Raw genomic sequence first — 14554 nt, 5'->3', positions numbered from 1 at the left:
GTATGATCATGTGTTACCCCAATGGTAACTTACTAATGATGTAACTAATACGCATGAATATGGGAGTACTTTTATGTCTATATATGTATGCTTGATATATAATTAATATTGAAACGGCCTTCGGACGGCTACCCAAAATCCCACCAGACCACATCCAAATCGAGAAAAAGGAAATAGGGCGGATGGCCTTCCTAAGCCCTTTAAACATTTCTTATATATCTATACATATATGGGCATGCAATTTATAAGAAGTATAACAAAGTTTAAATAAAAGTATTTGATAAGTAAAAGAGTTTGTAAAGCAGTTTGAAGTAAAACAGTTTGATAAACAGTTTGAACAGTAATAAAATCATTGGTTTTATAGTTATTAATCACATGTGATTGATGTAATAACTATAAGTATTTAACTTGTATTCCCCCCCCCCCCCCATAAAAGCATTTAAAACATTTAAAAGTATTTCAAAGGTTAATTAAAGGGGTATGAACTCACTTGTGGTGAGTGGATTGGATTAAAGTGTCGGATACTATACTAGGTGGCAAACGGAGACTTGTTCACACGCACGAGCCTAGTTATCATATAATGAGCATATATATAACTAATTAGCCAAATAATAACTAATAAAATTAGTTGGGACACTCTAGAACATGTAAACACTTTTGTATAAGTGTTATAAGTCCTAAGGGTTGCTTCTAGGTTGTTGTGGGACAAGGCTAAAGGGGTTTAAAGTTCCAAAGGGCCTTATATATGTGTTTACTCTTCAATAAACTCCACACAAGGAGTTTACGGTCGTAAACCCTTGAGTTTACGGCCGTGAACTCCCAAACTTGATGGCATTTGGTGTTTCGAAGTGTTATTTGATTTCTAGAATAAGTTCTACTTGGTGGTTTAGTTCCTTGGTTAGTTTAGGGCACAGAAACACTCCTTTGAGGAGTTTACGGCCCCAAGGCCAATTCCTTTGGAGTTTACGGCCGTAAACTCCCTTGGAATGATGTTTTTGATGCTTTCAAGTCCCATACTCACTTAGGATATGTTCTAGGCAATTGTTTAAGGCAAATGAAGACCCTAGGCACACTTTGGTTCCCTTTATTGATGTTCACGGCCCAAGAACATTACTAGGGTCGTAAAATCACTTTGGGGAGGTGTCTTTGATGTTTTAAAGTCCACAAATTAGCTAGGATTAAATAGGGTTTAATATCCAAGGCTTTAGGAGTGATTAACACACTCTTTGGCCCTTGATTTTGGAGTTCACGGTCCAAGAACTTCTTGGGCCGTGAACACCCTAATCTTGGTGTTTTTGATTGTTTTCTAGTCCTAAATACACTTACAAATAAGCCTAAGTTCGTCACTTATCATGGGGAAAAGGCTAGGTAGCATTTAAGCCTCATATTGGAGTTTACTCTCCAAGAACATTCTTGGGCGTTAAACTCCCGAATCTCATAGATTTAATATTCAAACTAAGTTATTAAGCACATAATAAGCATTATAAGACCACTAGAGAAGTGTACTCACAATTTGGGGCGAAAACCCAAAGATCCGTGAGAGAGAAAATGGCTTTTCTCTAGTTGGAAATGTGAATAATGAAAGAATTTGGTTCAAAAATCTATTTATAGTCTTGAGATATTTTTGGCAGAAAATATTTTTATTCTGGAAATGAACTCTAATATTATGAAGTTTTGAAATACTCGAGTTTCACTATCCCATGTGCATCCACTCTCCTGAAATCTCCTTAAACGTAAACCCTAATATACTCAAACTTATTCGGAAAAGTCTGAAATTCACTGTAACTGGTCTAGCTTCTATTGAATTGATAATGTTCGTACAAAATGGAAATTTTGGGTTGTCACAAAAATGGTGTATGAGACGATGGGGAATGGAGTAGACAGGCTAGGTGCTATGGTGTTCATCAATGAAGCTCTTAGACCCTCATTTATTATTTTGTATTTCCTTTTGGACATGGAATATTCCAGATATGCATTTAATGTTTCTGTATCATCTTCTATGTTAGAAAAAGTAACCAACAATGGAAAGTTAAGCTTTATATTTAGTGAGAGGGAATTGTTTATCTTTCCTCATGGTCCGACCGTTTATAGGCCAATCATGTTGTTTGTCTCTTCTCTAGGCGACACTAGCTTTCAGGAAATATTTTCTTGATTTGTTGCTCCTTTTCTTTCGGTACAGTTTTGTTAGAGTAAAATAACAGGAGCACATTGATCTAATAGAGATAGTTTGTGTAAGTCCCAAAAATGGCTTGTGTATCAATCAGATCCAATTGATGGTGCGGAATCCCAATCAATTGGATGATGTCAGATCAATATAGAAGAGAAGGAGAAGAAGAAGAAGAAGATGAATCTATGATGTATTCAATATGAATGATGCTCCTTACAATAGATTCTCTCTCACACACACTCTTCTCTCTAACTTTCTCTCTTTTCTCTAACCATCTTACCTAACTGTACACTCCCACATGCACTCCTCTATTTATATGGACCTCCAGGCATACACATGTGTACAGCCGCACACCCTGTGTACGGCCGTACACAGGGTGTGCGGCCGTACACACGTGTACGGCCGTACATACAAACCACAAACACATACAATATTACATAAAAATATATTTTCCTAGAAAAGCAAAGTATAAACCATATTTTTGACCCAACAATCTCCCCCTTGGTTTATAGCTTTCTTTTCTAATTGGCCCAACAAAATCCCCCTAAAAAGTAGCTGGCCTTTTCTTGTTAATCTTAAATGGGAGCTTGGCTTCAGCTTTAATCTTCAATGACTTCATCTTAAGCAGTTGGGATTTTCTTCAGAATTTGGCATTAAACGCACGTTGGGTGAGGAGGCTTCTTGAAACATAGCTCTTTCAGCTTGAGAATCTTCAGAGAGAACAACGGAGAGAAATAGTCTTCTGGATCACTTTAGCAGGTTCATAGATAGCAGAAAATTGATTGAGGAGGCTTCAATGCAATCTGTCACATAATCTTCAAACACAGCTTCACCTTGCTTCTGAGGTTGAAAAATTGAATGATGGAAGAATAGTCTTCATTTCTTGCTCCTTCGAATGAAAATTTTTCGATGCTCACGGATGAAGCCTTGGCTCAGAAGATCTTCAATACAGTCTCCACGAGTCTTATCTACGCCTGAAATCACTTTTCAAGACAAAACAAAACTAAAAGAAAATCAGCACACAAAAAAATATTTTTGGATTTTTGATATTTTCTGGAAAAATAAAAACAGAAACAAAAATATTTTTTAGATTTTCTAAACAAGAAATAACACTATTTTTGGATTTTTAATTTTCTGATTTTTGTTTGATTTTTGAATTATTTTTAATTCTCCCCCTTCCTCTATGCACAAATTTAACAAAAATAAAATGATATCTAACTTTAATAATGATTTGGGATCAAAGTTTTTAGACAACCTTTATCCGCTTGTCGGTACCTTCCATCTTCACGTCTTTGTCTGGTCGATCGCCGGTATTGTTGTCCACTTAAACACGAAAAATTGTGACAAAATTAGGACATACTATAAGTGACAAGACAATGTGATCCTAAGTTCCTAGATATTATATCTGATCCTAAGTTTCTAGATACTATATCTTAAGGACCATTCAGTTGACGACGACCAGGGATATTGTTGTCCACCTAAATCGAGCAATGAGATCTATTGACAATCTTTGAGTGTTAAATTTTAATTGTACTGGAACATGTTTCCCGCTTCCAGATATGCCTCGGTAATCAAGGACTTCCAGAGTACTCCTTACATCGAATGAGCAGACCATCATTAGGGGAGAAGATAGATTCAGAGTATTATCATTTATAGTATATATGTTGTGTACCAGGTCGGATTGTTAGTCGCGCAAAGGAGACATCATATGGCTAACAGATAGGAGGAATTTCATATGTATATATATATGTGTATAATATGCAGAGAAATAGAGTTGCATATGTTACAGTCCAGGTCGGATCTCTTCCAATCACGCAGAGGAGGTAACATATGACTAACAGACAGAAAGAAAGAAAATGATTTTCTACAGACCTAATTTATCGGAATTTACCAGTTGCCCCATCAATACCAGAATTAAGGACAGAATCCGCACATAGAGGAAAAGTTAAACCACGGTTCCAGATATGGGTTCATTTAATGTGACGAGTAGATTACCATATATATCTCCCTGCTTAACCTATCCAAGCGTCGTATTGTCAGGCTAAACAGATCTAACTAGGTCAAAATTTGTCAAGACTAAGAATTTCTTAAGTTCAACTCTGCCTAGTCAAGTCCATTTAGAATCTTTCGTGCCTACTGACGCATCAAACCAGAGCATAGACCCTTCAACTTTGGGTACGTTACGCAGACTCAAGATTGCCTGTTATCACTTGATAATATCACTTCCCAAAACATTTCCTTCAAGCACATTCCATAACCAACATATTATTATTTTGATTTTCTATTTTTTTTTAATTTTCTAATTTTTGTTTTATTTTTATTTCTCCCCCTAAATTTATGCATAGGAGAGAAATGAAAGTAAATGCGCAAATTTAAACTATCCTAAAACAAAAATTTGTCTTTAAAGCAAATCAACTTAAGAAAAACTCAGGAGTATAGAGAAGAAAACTCAAACCGTAAGTCACCGATTGAATTTGCATCCAGAAGGTCTGAGAACAGCACGCATAATCTCAGAATAGATCCGAAAATTCTTCATGTCGTTAAGCACAAACCCCGTGAGTGATCACTTCCTTTCTTCCCTTCCTGCAAAGGACACATTCTCCCAAACAATGTTCTGAGTGTTGTATAGTTGAGAGATGTCTCCTATCAAGTGCCAGGAACAGCCACTACCAACAAACCGAAGTCTGATGATATGCCTCCATAGCTGCTCCGACACAGAGCGGGATCAGTTGGTCTTTGGAGCCCAGTCCATTTTGAAACTGGGTCGACCTTTGTCATATTTGCACGATACTCTCTCCCATGACATGTCCTGCTTATCACAAACAGAAGATGTAAAAATATTAGAAGCGTTAGAAGATTTGGGAGAGTGAGCCTTTGGAACCCATTTGTAGTTAGGTTTAACCCATTTCTTTTTCGATCTGATGGGTGGCTCAGCACTTGATTTTGAACTTGATGTCGGCCGTTGAGATGACTTTAATTTTGACTTCATGGGAGCATCTCTTGGATTTGGCTTCTTGGCCGACATTCCCTTCTCGCCTTTGGGATTTTGATTCTTGGCCTTGTGGGTTTGATTCTTGGCCTTCTGCGCATTCTAGTCATCATGGTCTGAACGTGACCTTGAGGTGTTTCTTTTGAAGTATCTCCCTCTTGGCACGTTCTGCCAGCCTTGTGCATAGTAAGGAACGTATGCGTGATTTGGACAGTTTCGGGCAATGTGTCCAGGTGTTCCACAGTGAAAACATGTCTTTTTCTTCACTGTGGAGTTGTTTCTTCCTGCCCCTGGTGGCGTGTCCTTGCCTTGTCTCTTGTTGTTCCCACATGCACACTTGCAACAAGAACTCTGTTGCGTTGGAATTGGTGGCCTGTATTTCTCAACGGCAGGTTGATCAGAAGCAGTTGAGTTCGAAGCAACAGATTCAGAGTTCAAGGAGATGTTGGTTTGTTCAATGGTGTTCTCCTTGTTCTCATCCTCTGCTACTTTACCTGCACATAAAGTAGAAGCATTAGTATCTTCAACTTGAATACATCCTGACACAAATCCAGCTGGTTTGCCATATCAAAGATGTGCCTCCCTGTCAATTTCGTCCTGTGTCATAGGGATGGATGTGTAGTTATGAGTGAAAGGTGGAGGAACACTATCATACCCTAGACCCTTGTTTTGATTTTCTTTGAATTTTAATTGGGTTTCATATAAGGACTCGACTGTTTTACTTGACGCAATGTAATTTTTGAAACTAACATCTGTTTTTCCACACTTTATTTTCAAAGCGTCAAGTTCTTCAGTTACAGCATCAAGTTTTTTCTTAATGTGATCATAATTTTCACACTTGTTGTTGTAATCTTCTTGTAATTTCCGGGAATCCTTGATTTTGGTTTCTAATTGAGCTTTTAACGATTTTTGTCCTTTCCTAAGAGTATAGCCTTCGTATTTGAGGTCCTCATTTTCTCTTTTTAATAAATCGATTTGATCTCGGAGAAATTTAATTGTAGTTTCACAAGATGGAGTACATGAAACTTTATTTATCGGAATTGATGCGGAACTCATTTTCTTTTCCTTTTTTTTTTAATTTTATTTATTTATTTATTATTTTTTTAATTATTTTTTTAAATTGCCCTTTGACTTAAAAACCGAGAAAGTCAACCTTAAAAGTCAAATTTAAAAAGTCAAACTCAAAAGTCAAACTTACAAGTCAAACCAAAAAGCTAAATTTGAAAATTTAAAAGTCAAACGAGAAAGTCAAAGTTTAAAGTCAAAGGTCAAATTTTAAAAGTCAAAGTCAAAAATTGTAAGGTCAAAGATAAAAATAAAATCAAAAATTAATAATTAAAAAAAATTTGGGTTGAAAATAGAATTTAGAAATAAAAAAATTGATTTTTAGGGTTAAAAGTGCCAATTTTATGAAAAAGGATGCGAGAAAGAGATGTTAAGTTTAAAAGATTCGTAAGGAAGACACAAGAGGCTTGCTAGCCGAGATGGTAAGGCGCTGGGATGAACACTTTGAGGTCCCGGGTTTGATCCCCGGCAACCTCAAAACGCGTTGATATTTTTTTTATTGCGAAGCGCTGATGTGAGGATGAAGCGAGGCCGAGGATCCGAGGCGAGGCGAGGCTGCTGCGATGCGAGGACGAGGACCGCACATTGAGACCGAGCCGCACACTCTGAGGCCGCACACCGGGGCCGCACACACCGAGGCCGCACACCGAGCTGTATACTCCGAGCCGCACACTCTCTAGCCGCACACCTTCAACTGGGCCGCACACCTTCAACAGATTCGTGAAAAAAAAAAACGACGTTTTTCACCCTTTTTTGCTCTAAAACTCGATCAAAAACTCGTTTTTATGAAAAATGCAAAGAAGTAACCCCCCCCCCCCCCTTATTTTTGCGAGATCTATCCAAAAACACTATTATCTTTTCAAAATAAGATCAAATAAGCTCCAGATCTGAAAAAATTGATTGATACGATCAAGCTCTGATACCAATTGTAAGTCCCCAAAATTGCTTGTGTATCAATCAGATCCAATTGATGGTGCGGAATCCCAATCAATTGGATGATGTCAGATCAAAATGGAAGAGAATGAGAAGAAGAAGAAGAAGATGATGAATCTATGATGTATTGAATGAATATGATTGATGCTCCTTACAATAGATTCTCTCTCACACACACTTCTTCTCTCTAACTTTCTCTCTCTTCTCTAGCCTTCTTACCTTAACCGTACACTCCCACATGCACTCCTCTATTTATATGGACCTCCAGCCATACACATATGTACATTCGCACACCCTGTGTACAGCCGTACACAGGGTGTGCGGCCGTACACACAAACCGCAAACACATACAATATTACATAAAAATATATTTTCCTAGAAAAGCAAAGTATAAACCATATTTTTGACCGAACAGTTTGTTTGTAGGGGCAGAGTTGCTGCACGATTGTAACATTACCATTATTCTGCTTGAAGCATCCCATAATGACACAACTAAGGATGCGTCGTCACCTTCTGTAAAATTATTATTTGTATCATGTCACCAAGATAACATTTTTTAAACAATTATTAGCCAATACTAGTTTTTTCTAATGGCTAATGCAACAAAAACCTTTGTACTCCACAATGAGTTAAATATATACAAGGACAACACATTTTAAGCCAACTTCCATTTCAAGCAATGTACTTTTTGTGCAAAAGTAACTACACACTTTAATTTTGTCCATTCCATTTTGCCTAAGGTAGATCCATTACAATTGATTTGACCATCAAATTGTCATCTAAAACAACCAACCAATATAAAAAAGATATTATTATCGGATGAAATTTAAAATTTATGTTATTTTATGCCAAATGACGAGAGTACATTGCCTAAGATTGACGAAAATGTTGCTATTGTATCAACGACGTACAAACTATATTGCACTCATCTCAATTCAAGTGTACGATATCATATACATTATTAGGCAAATCTAAAAGCAAACGATCTCCATCTTACACAAAGATCTCAACATTGTACAAGTTTCATATTTCATATTAAACACTTGTATTTATAGTATTCATACATTGCTATTATGAACGGTGATAACGCTTTTTGAACAAACTCACCAACAAAATGATTCATAAAAAAAATGGAGTTGTTGAAATGACAATGAAACGATATGATCCATATCTTTCGAGTGTCGATCTTCATAGCATCACAACCACATGATGTCATATTTGTTCTTAATCTTTATTGTTTCCAATCTGCCCCTTGTTCACATTTTCATTGTTCCATGAGGAATCGACATCAGGAAGTTGATATTCATCCGGCTTTAGGGCCAAAGCAAAATCAGGTAAAGTTGGCGCTGTTTCCATGATTCTGTATTCATTTTTTTATTACATTAGTATGTATGTAATGTATGTATGTATGTATGCATGTATGTATGTATGTGTATGTATGTATGTTGGAAACATTGAAGTGAACTCAATTCAATACTTACTTTTCGTAAGTGTATAAATCCCGGTTGATGCGCACTTTGCTTGAAGTGTCTTTTGGAATCTTTTCAGAAAGATATTTCATAGTTCCCCAAAGAGGTGGAGTTCTGCATAAAATAATGTAAAAATCAAGATTCAAAATAACACCGAATTATCTACTTCACTTCAGTAGTAAGAAAAGAAAACCACATCATGTTATTTTCTACTGTTTAAAACACAAACATATTTGATATCAACAAATGTTATGAATTTTTGACTTGATGTATTAATAATTTTTTGGTAAAGTGTGTCGAATATATAAGAATCTATATCATTAATCATCTAAGTAGACAAAAGGGTAAAATGGTAATTTGGAAGTCATTGACATTTTACCTTGAAAGAGGAACTGCTGAATTGAAAGCTTCACATGACCTTTTGCTTTCTTTTAAATACTCATCTGCAGCTTGTAAAGCAGATACAGCCATTCCATGTGATTTTTCAGTGTTACCTTCATCCAGAATCAAACCATGATAATAATATGCAGCTGCCTACAAGAAAATATATACATATACACCACCTTTTTATTAACTATATTACAAACCATGCATGCAATTAAATAAATTACTATAAATTTTTTTCCCCAATAAATTATATGTGAGTAAACTGGTTGAAAGGGTAATGATGTCTATACAAAGTGTTGTATACATAAACTCTGTTTCTTTCGTAGGCCGAACAAACTATCTCAAAAAGACTAAATGACCATTTTAACCTTGCATCCCATAAAACAAATTTCACATAAAAATATAGGAAGTATATAAAAAAGGTACCTTGGCTTCAATATATTTCCATTTCACATAGAAACGATGTTTTTCACCCCAACCATTTGCTAGTGGGAGATTTGTAATATTATCTTGAGCCTGTATTAGTTTAAAAAAAAAATCAAAATCAAAATCTAACAATTAAAGTCAATAATACCCTTGATTAAATATGTGTGAATGATGATAATAATCTCAAGATCGATATGAAACGATAAACATGAAACACATAAACATATATCTACACAACACAAGTGAACAAATTTCCAAAACCTATTTTCAATGATGAGGATGAGGAGGGCATTTATGTCTTTTGCAAATAAATAAATAAATACCTGTTGCCAATACTTGACCATTTCACAAGCAAGCCTTCTTTTCACTGCAAGTGTGGCTTTTGTACTATCAATAGCAAGCCCAAGTTGTATGTCAACACCCTGATAAAAAAATTAATGTATAAAGATTATATAATCAAGAAAATATAGATGTAAATCGAAAACGTGCATATTGTGTTGAAGTAATTTACATTTTCAAAGAGTAGGCAAATATGTAGTTATCTTTTTTCAATTTGGTGTGTATATTTGGTTTTAGACTTTGGTAAATATAATAAATTGTTCAAATTACTTGTTGATAAATATGTTAAATTGTATATGGACTTTGATAAAAATGGTTATCTTTTTTGTTCATGATAATGTAATAGTTATATTATATTCTATTTTTGTTGGAATGTTTTTAAAAAAAAAAAGATTTCAAAAATAAATTGCCTTTTTCTTGTAAACAAAAGGGTAAAAAGGTCATTTACATTTACTCATGTTCACACTTTTCATTAAGTCTAAAAAAGAAAATTTTATCCATACAACACTTAATATCAAAAAGCAAAATTTATAAAAGATAATTTATTTTAAAAAAATGTCAAAAGTTTTATCAGAATCAAAAGTTGGCAGAATAATAATAATAATACCTGTCCTAGTGCTTGAAGACAGAGTGCTCTAAGAACTCCTTCAGCAAGGTCAACTGGAAGATCTCTCCTAAAAAAAAAAACCAATATTTTATAAAATTAAATTTTTATAAAACTCATGACTAACATTTATAAAAAAAATCAATAAACCTGAGTTCAGGAGGCAACTGAGGAAGTATGTGCCTTACAGCACAATCAAGATATCCAGCAGCCTTTAACAAAATATCAATTGCAGATCTCCTGCTTTCTGTCATATTAACAGATAAGGACAAAATAGTCAATTTAACAATTATTGTTTTAATAAGCCGAAAAAAGCTTAAACAAAAATCATTTAGGTAAAAGCAAAATAGTCATTATATATTGATTAGAAACCAAAACTAAACCACAGAGTGAAAAAACTGTTTGGAGGGACAATATCCGTAAAGTTTACCAAACCATAGGGACTAAGAATGTAAATTTGTAATCTAGCTTAAAAGAATCTAAACTAAACCCCTCAATAATGACAGAATTAGTAGATAAGAATAAGATCCAGCTGTTTAACATGCCAACCATTAGATTAGCATCAACATTCTCAAAGTTAAAATAGATTAAATATTTAATGCTCTATAAAGTTGTATCTATCCTCAATAATGACAGAGTAAGTACAAAGTTTTTAAATAGTTAGCCTCTGTAGTCTACCAACTTTAAGAAAACTAAAATATTATATAATTTATATAATGATCAACTGAAATATACATATATTATTATAAAAACATAAAACAGGTATTCTACCAAATAATCATTAACTGGTTTCATGCATACTGATATTAGTAGAATATGTTATTTTGCAAAGTTTTTGAGCATTTCCCTTTTCATAATCTCGTAAACTGTTTTAGTGGCATCTTTAATCTTGAATCATGTCAATTTTTGGAATAAACATTTTTTAGAAAAAAAAAAAAAAAAAAAATTTAGATACTAGTCACCTTCTGATACTTTAGGCAAATAACCATCAGTGGATGTTCTTGGTAGAAGCAACAAATTAGCTTGTGAGAGTGATAAAGTTGCCATCAAGTGCAAAACAGATAATACTTCATACCAAGCACTATACATTGCCATTTCCTGAAAATTATTTTTATTATGAAACATATTAAGATATTGTTTTTATTTCATTCAATTGTAAATTGTAATATTATAGTTAGATTGTTGTTTTACCTCTGATTCATCCTCTTGGTTTATCCATGTAAATTGTACTTTATGTTGTAATGGGCTTCCTGCATATTAGTCAAAAAAAAAAGTATGAATAGAGCACATAAAAATAATAAAATAGCTTATTCAATGACTTACCATCTTTAACCAGTCCTAGAAGGACAGGTAAATAATCTTCAAGAGCTTGTAGAAGATCACCTAAAGTTGACCCTCCTGAAAGTCAACGGCTACATGTAAATCTAATTATATAACAAATTATTACAATCACATAGACTAATCTCTCAAGTCACCTCAGATTACACCCATGTAGTTCTCCCAAGATTTGGGACACAATTTTCTACACTCGAAAGAAAGAAAGAAAGAACCAAACACTTCAAGTATATTTGATTGAGGCAAATTGTTGGAAATCTTTGAGACTATTTTCTCAACAACATTATATATCAAATTATTACAATCACATAGACTAATCTCTCAAGTCACCCCGATTAAACCAATGTAGTTCTCCCAAGATTTGACACACAACTTTCTACACTCGGAAGAAAGAAAGAAAGAAAGAACCAAACACTTGAAGTATATTTGATTAAAGCAAATTGTTGGGAATCTTTGAGGCCATTTTCCCAACAACATTATATAACAAATTATTAAAATCACATAGACTAATCTCTCAAGTCACCCCGATTACACCTAGATAGTTTTCCCAAGATTTGACACACAACTTTCTACACTCAGAAGAAAGAAAGAAAGAAAGAACCAAACACTTCAAGTATATTTGATTGAGGCAGATTGTTGGGAATCCTTGAAACCATTTTCCCAACTGTGTTAACAATTAGAATAGTTTTAGTACTAACCATGTTGGGTGGCACTTCGTCTTCGTGTTCTTGTGATAGTAGGACCTTCTTGTCCTGCCATAACAACTATACGTGTCCTAAGAGCACAAAGGCGTTCCACTAAATTTTTGCATAAGTGGTCACCAAGTGACTCAGGAAAATCCACAGGTTTTGGAATCCTTAAACCAGGAACAAAAACTGCCACTTCACCGATGTTTCCTGGCCTCCTTCTTTTTCCACCTGAATCTTTTGGGGTTGATACAAAGCATCCCATATTATATATATACTTTGTTGCTATCTTCTCACCAAGATATGGATTCTATAAATAAAACAATAGAAAGATAGTTGATGAAAGAAGGATATATTGAGCATGGGGATGCGTGCATATTCACATAACTGAAAGAAATCAAACCAATGATAAAGAAATAAATGAAATTCAGAAGATATGAAGATGTGGTTTTAGTTCAGAGATGAAATTTGGAAATTTATTACCCCTGAAGAAGTCTGAACAAGTCACAGAGTGGCAAACCTCATAAATGTTCAACTAAAAACTCACGAGCACAATGTAAAAAACTGTTAACAATGTTTACTACATTTTGTTATTGAAGAATGCCTCTTTAAATGTTTTGAACATACAACTATACAATACAAATGATATATATGAAAATTTACAGCAAGAAGAAGAAAAAAGTTTAATAAAGCAAAACTAATATCACATGAAAAGCATGAAAAGTGACAGGTGTTTTGTCTTGATATTTCTCAACCTCATAAACTCAGCAACAATTGGGAATCCTAATTAAAGCACATAAAAACTTCATGTACAGAACTTCTTTCAAACCAAAAAAAAGGCAACAAATAAAAAATGAAATTTATAAAATAAAAACATATGTATATATATTTTTCATTGTATAAAAGACTGACCTTAAGTTTACAAACCCCACAATAAATGCCTGGTTCATAAAGGTTCTTTATGTTTTCCTTTTTATTCTGGGCCACACAATTCTTTAAGCAAGAAGCAACAGAAAGCATACATACAAGCAAACATAATTACACAATTTCAATAATGAAATCACAAATTATACGAATTTTAATCCCAAAATGAATAATTAGCAAGCAACAACCCCACTTTAGCAAAAAGGGTAACAAATCGTAAAAGCTATAATCTGGCAAATACACAACTAATTAACCAAATTAAAAAAGCACCCAGAAGAAAAATACCCCAATTCACCAAACCCAACAAACATAATTCAATTTCGAGGCATAATTCAGCTTCAAATCAATCATAATTCCATACCTTGTAAAACTGAAGGAGTTGAATTCGAAAATCTAACTATCCATGAGGCCAAACGAACACCCAGAATCCATCAAAATTCAGAATTCAAAAAAATGCAGCTGAATCAAACAATTCTTTCGGTTGGTGTCGTAGGCAAACAATTAAACAGTTGGATGATCGGCCCTCCGGCCTCAATTATCGATCTGGTGAAGCCGGTGAAGAAGAGAGAGAAGAGAGAGAAAGCTAGAGAGAGAAAGAGTTGCGAAGGTTGAACGTAGAGTGAAATTTTGTTGATATAATTATTGGAAGCAGAAGAAGCACAGGAGAAAGAAAGAAGGATTAGTGAGTGGGAAGACTTGTGTTGTTTGCCTTAAATGGTAATACTTGTGTAACTTCCGGCAATAAAGTAATTTTAAACAAAACCAAGGGGCAGGTTGTATTGTTGCAACAGCAAATACAAGTGTGGTCCAGCATGCAATTAGTGGATCAAATTTATATGGGTGGGGATTTTTTTCGATCTTCCTAAACACCAAATCTATCAAACCGGGTCGGGATGGATCCGATGAAAATGAGAGAATGAAAAAACAAAAATATTAAATACCCATATTCCTTAATATGTTTTACAAAACAATTGAAAAAAAAAATACCCAATGATATTGCACATTTGGGAAGGCGGATTTCGTTAAGGTGATTGTGATTTCTTCATGTTAATTGTGATTTTAAAGTGAATATAAGTTTTTTTTTTAACTTGGCCGTTCTCAGAGGCGGACGCAGGATTTCAGAGTAAAGGTTGCACTGGAAAGTCAGGGGTTGTATGGTAGGAGAAAAAATAAAATTTTCGAAAATTTTTCTACTACGGCCGGAAAAGTCATTGGTTGCCGGTGCCACCA

The 14554-nt window shown here is 34.4% G+C and overlaps 1 protein-coding gene across 2 annotated transcripts; it reads right to left on the bottom strand.

The window, feature by feature from the left end:
• Positions 1-8126: 8126 nt before the first annotated feature.
• On the bottom strand, positions 8127-14059 carry LOC145086215 (uncharacterized). Of its 2 annotated transcripts, none has more exons than XM_079023958.1 (12): positions 13686-14059; positions 12413-12710; positions 11703-11777; positions 11571-11629; positions 11342-11477; positions 10530-10626; positions 10383-10449; positions 9760-9858; positions 9437-9526; positions 9003-9157; positions 8636-8737; positions 8127-8514 (listed from the first exon to the last, which is right to left on the bottom strand). In XM_079023958.1, exons 2-12 carry the CDS (start codon positions 12663-12665, stop codon positions 8379-8381), a joined length of 1269 nt encoding a protein of 422 aa, XP_078880084.1. In that variant the 5' UTR covers positions 12666-12710; positions 13686-14059; the 3' UTR covers positions 8127-8378. The 2 variants fall into 2 exon arrangements, with proteins under 2 accessions (XP_078880084.1, XP_078880085.1); XM_079023959.1 differs by lacking the exon at positions 13686-14059 and adding an exon at positions 12884-13033.
• Between the last annotated feature and the right edge of the window lie 495 nt (positions 14060-14554).

The sequence above is a fragment of the Lactuca serriola genome, chromosome 2 (genome assembly GCF_051521515.1).
Source record: "Lactuca serriola cultivar US96UC23 chromosome 2, Lser_US96UC23_V15, whole genome shotgun sequence".
NCBI classification, from domain to species: Eukaryota; Viridiplantae; Streptophyta; class Magnoliopsida; order Asterales; family Asteraceae; genus Lactuca; species Lactuca serriola.
This window is presented reverse-complemented; position numbering and strand designations above follow the sequence as displayed.

Coding starts and splice junctions, on each gene's coding strand:
- LOC145086215 (XM_079023958.1), bottom strand. CDS start 12,665: ATGGGATGCTTTGTATCAACCCCAAAAGATTCAGGTGGAAAAAGAAGG. Junction 11,478..11,570: donor ACCAAGAGGATGAATCAGAG/GTAAAACAACAA, acceptor AATAATTTTCAG/GAAATGGCAATGTATAGTGC. Junction 9,859..10,382: donor GTCTTCAAGCACTAGGACAG/GTATTATTATTA, acceptor TTTTTTTATCAG/GGTGTTGACATACAACTTGG.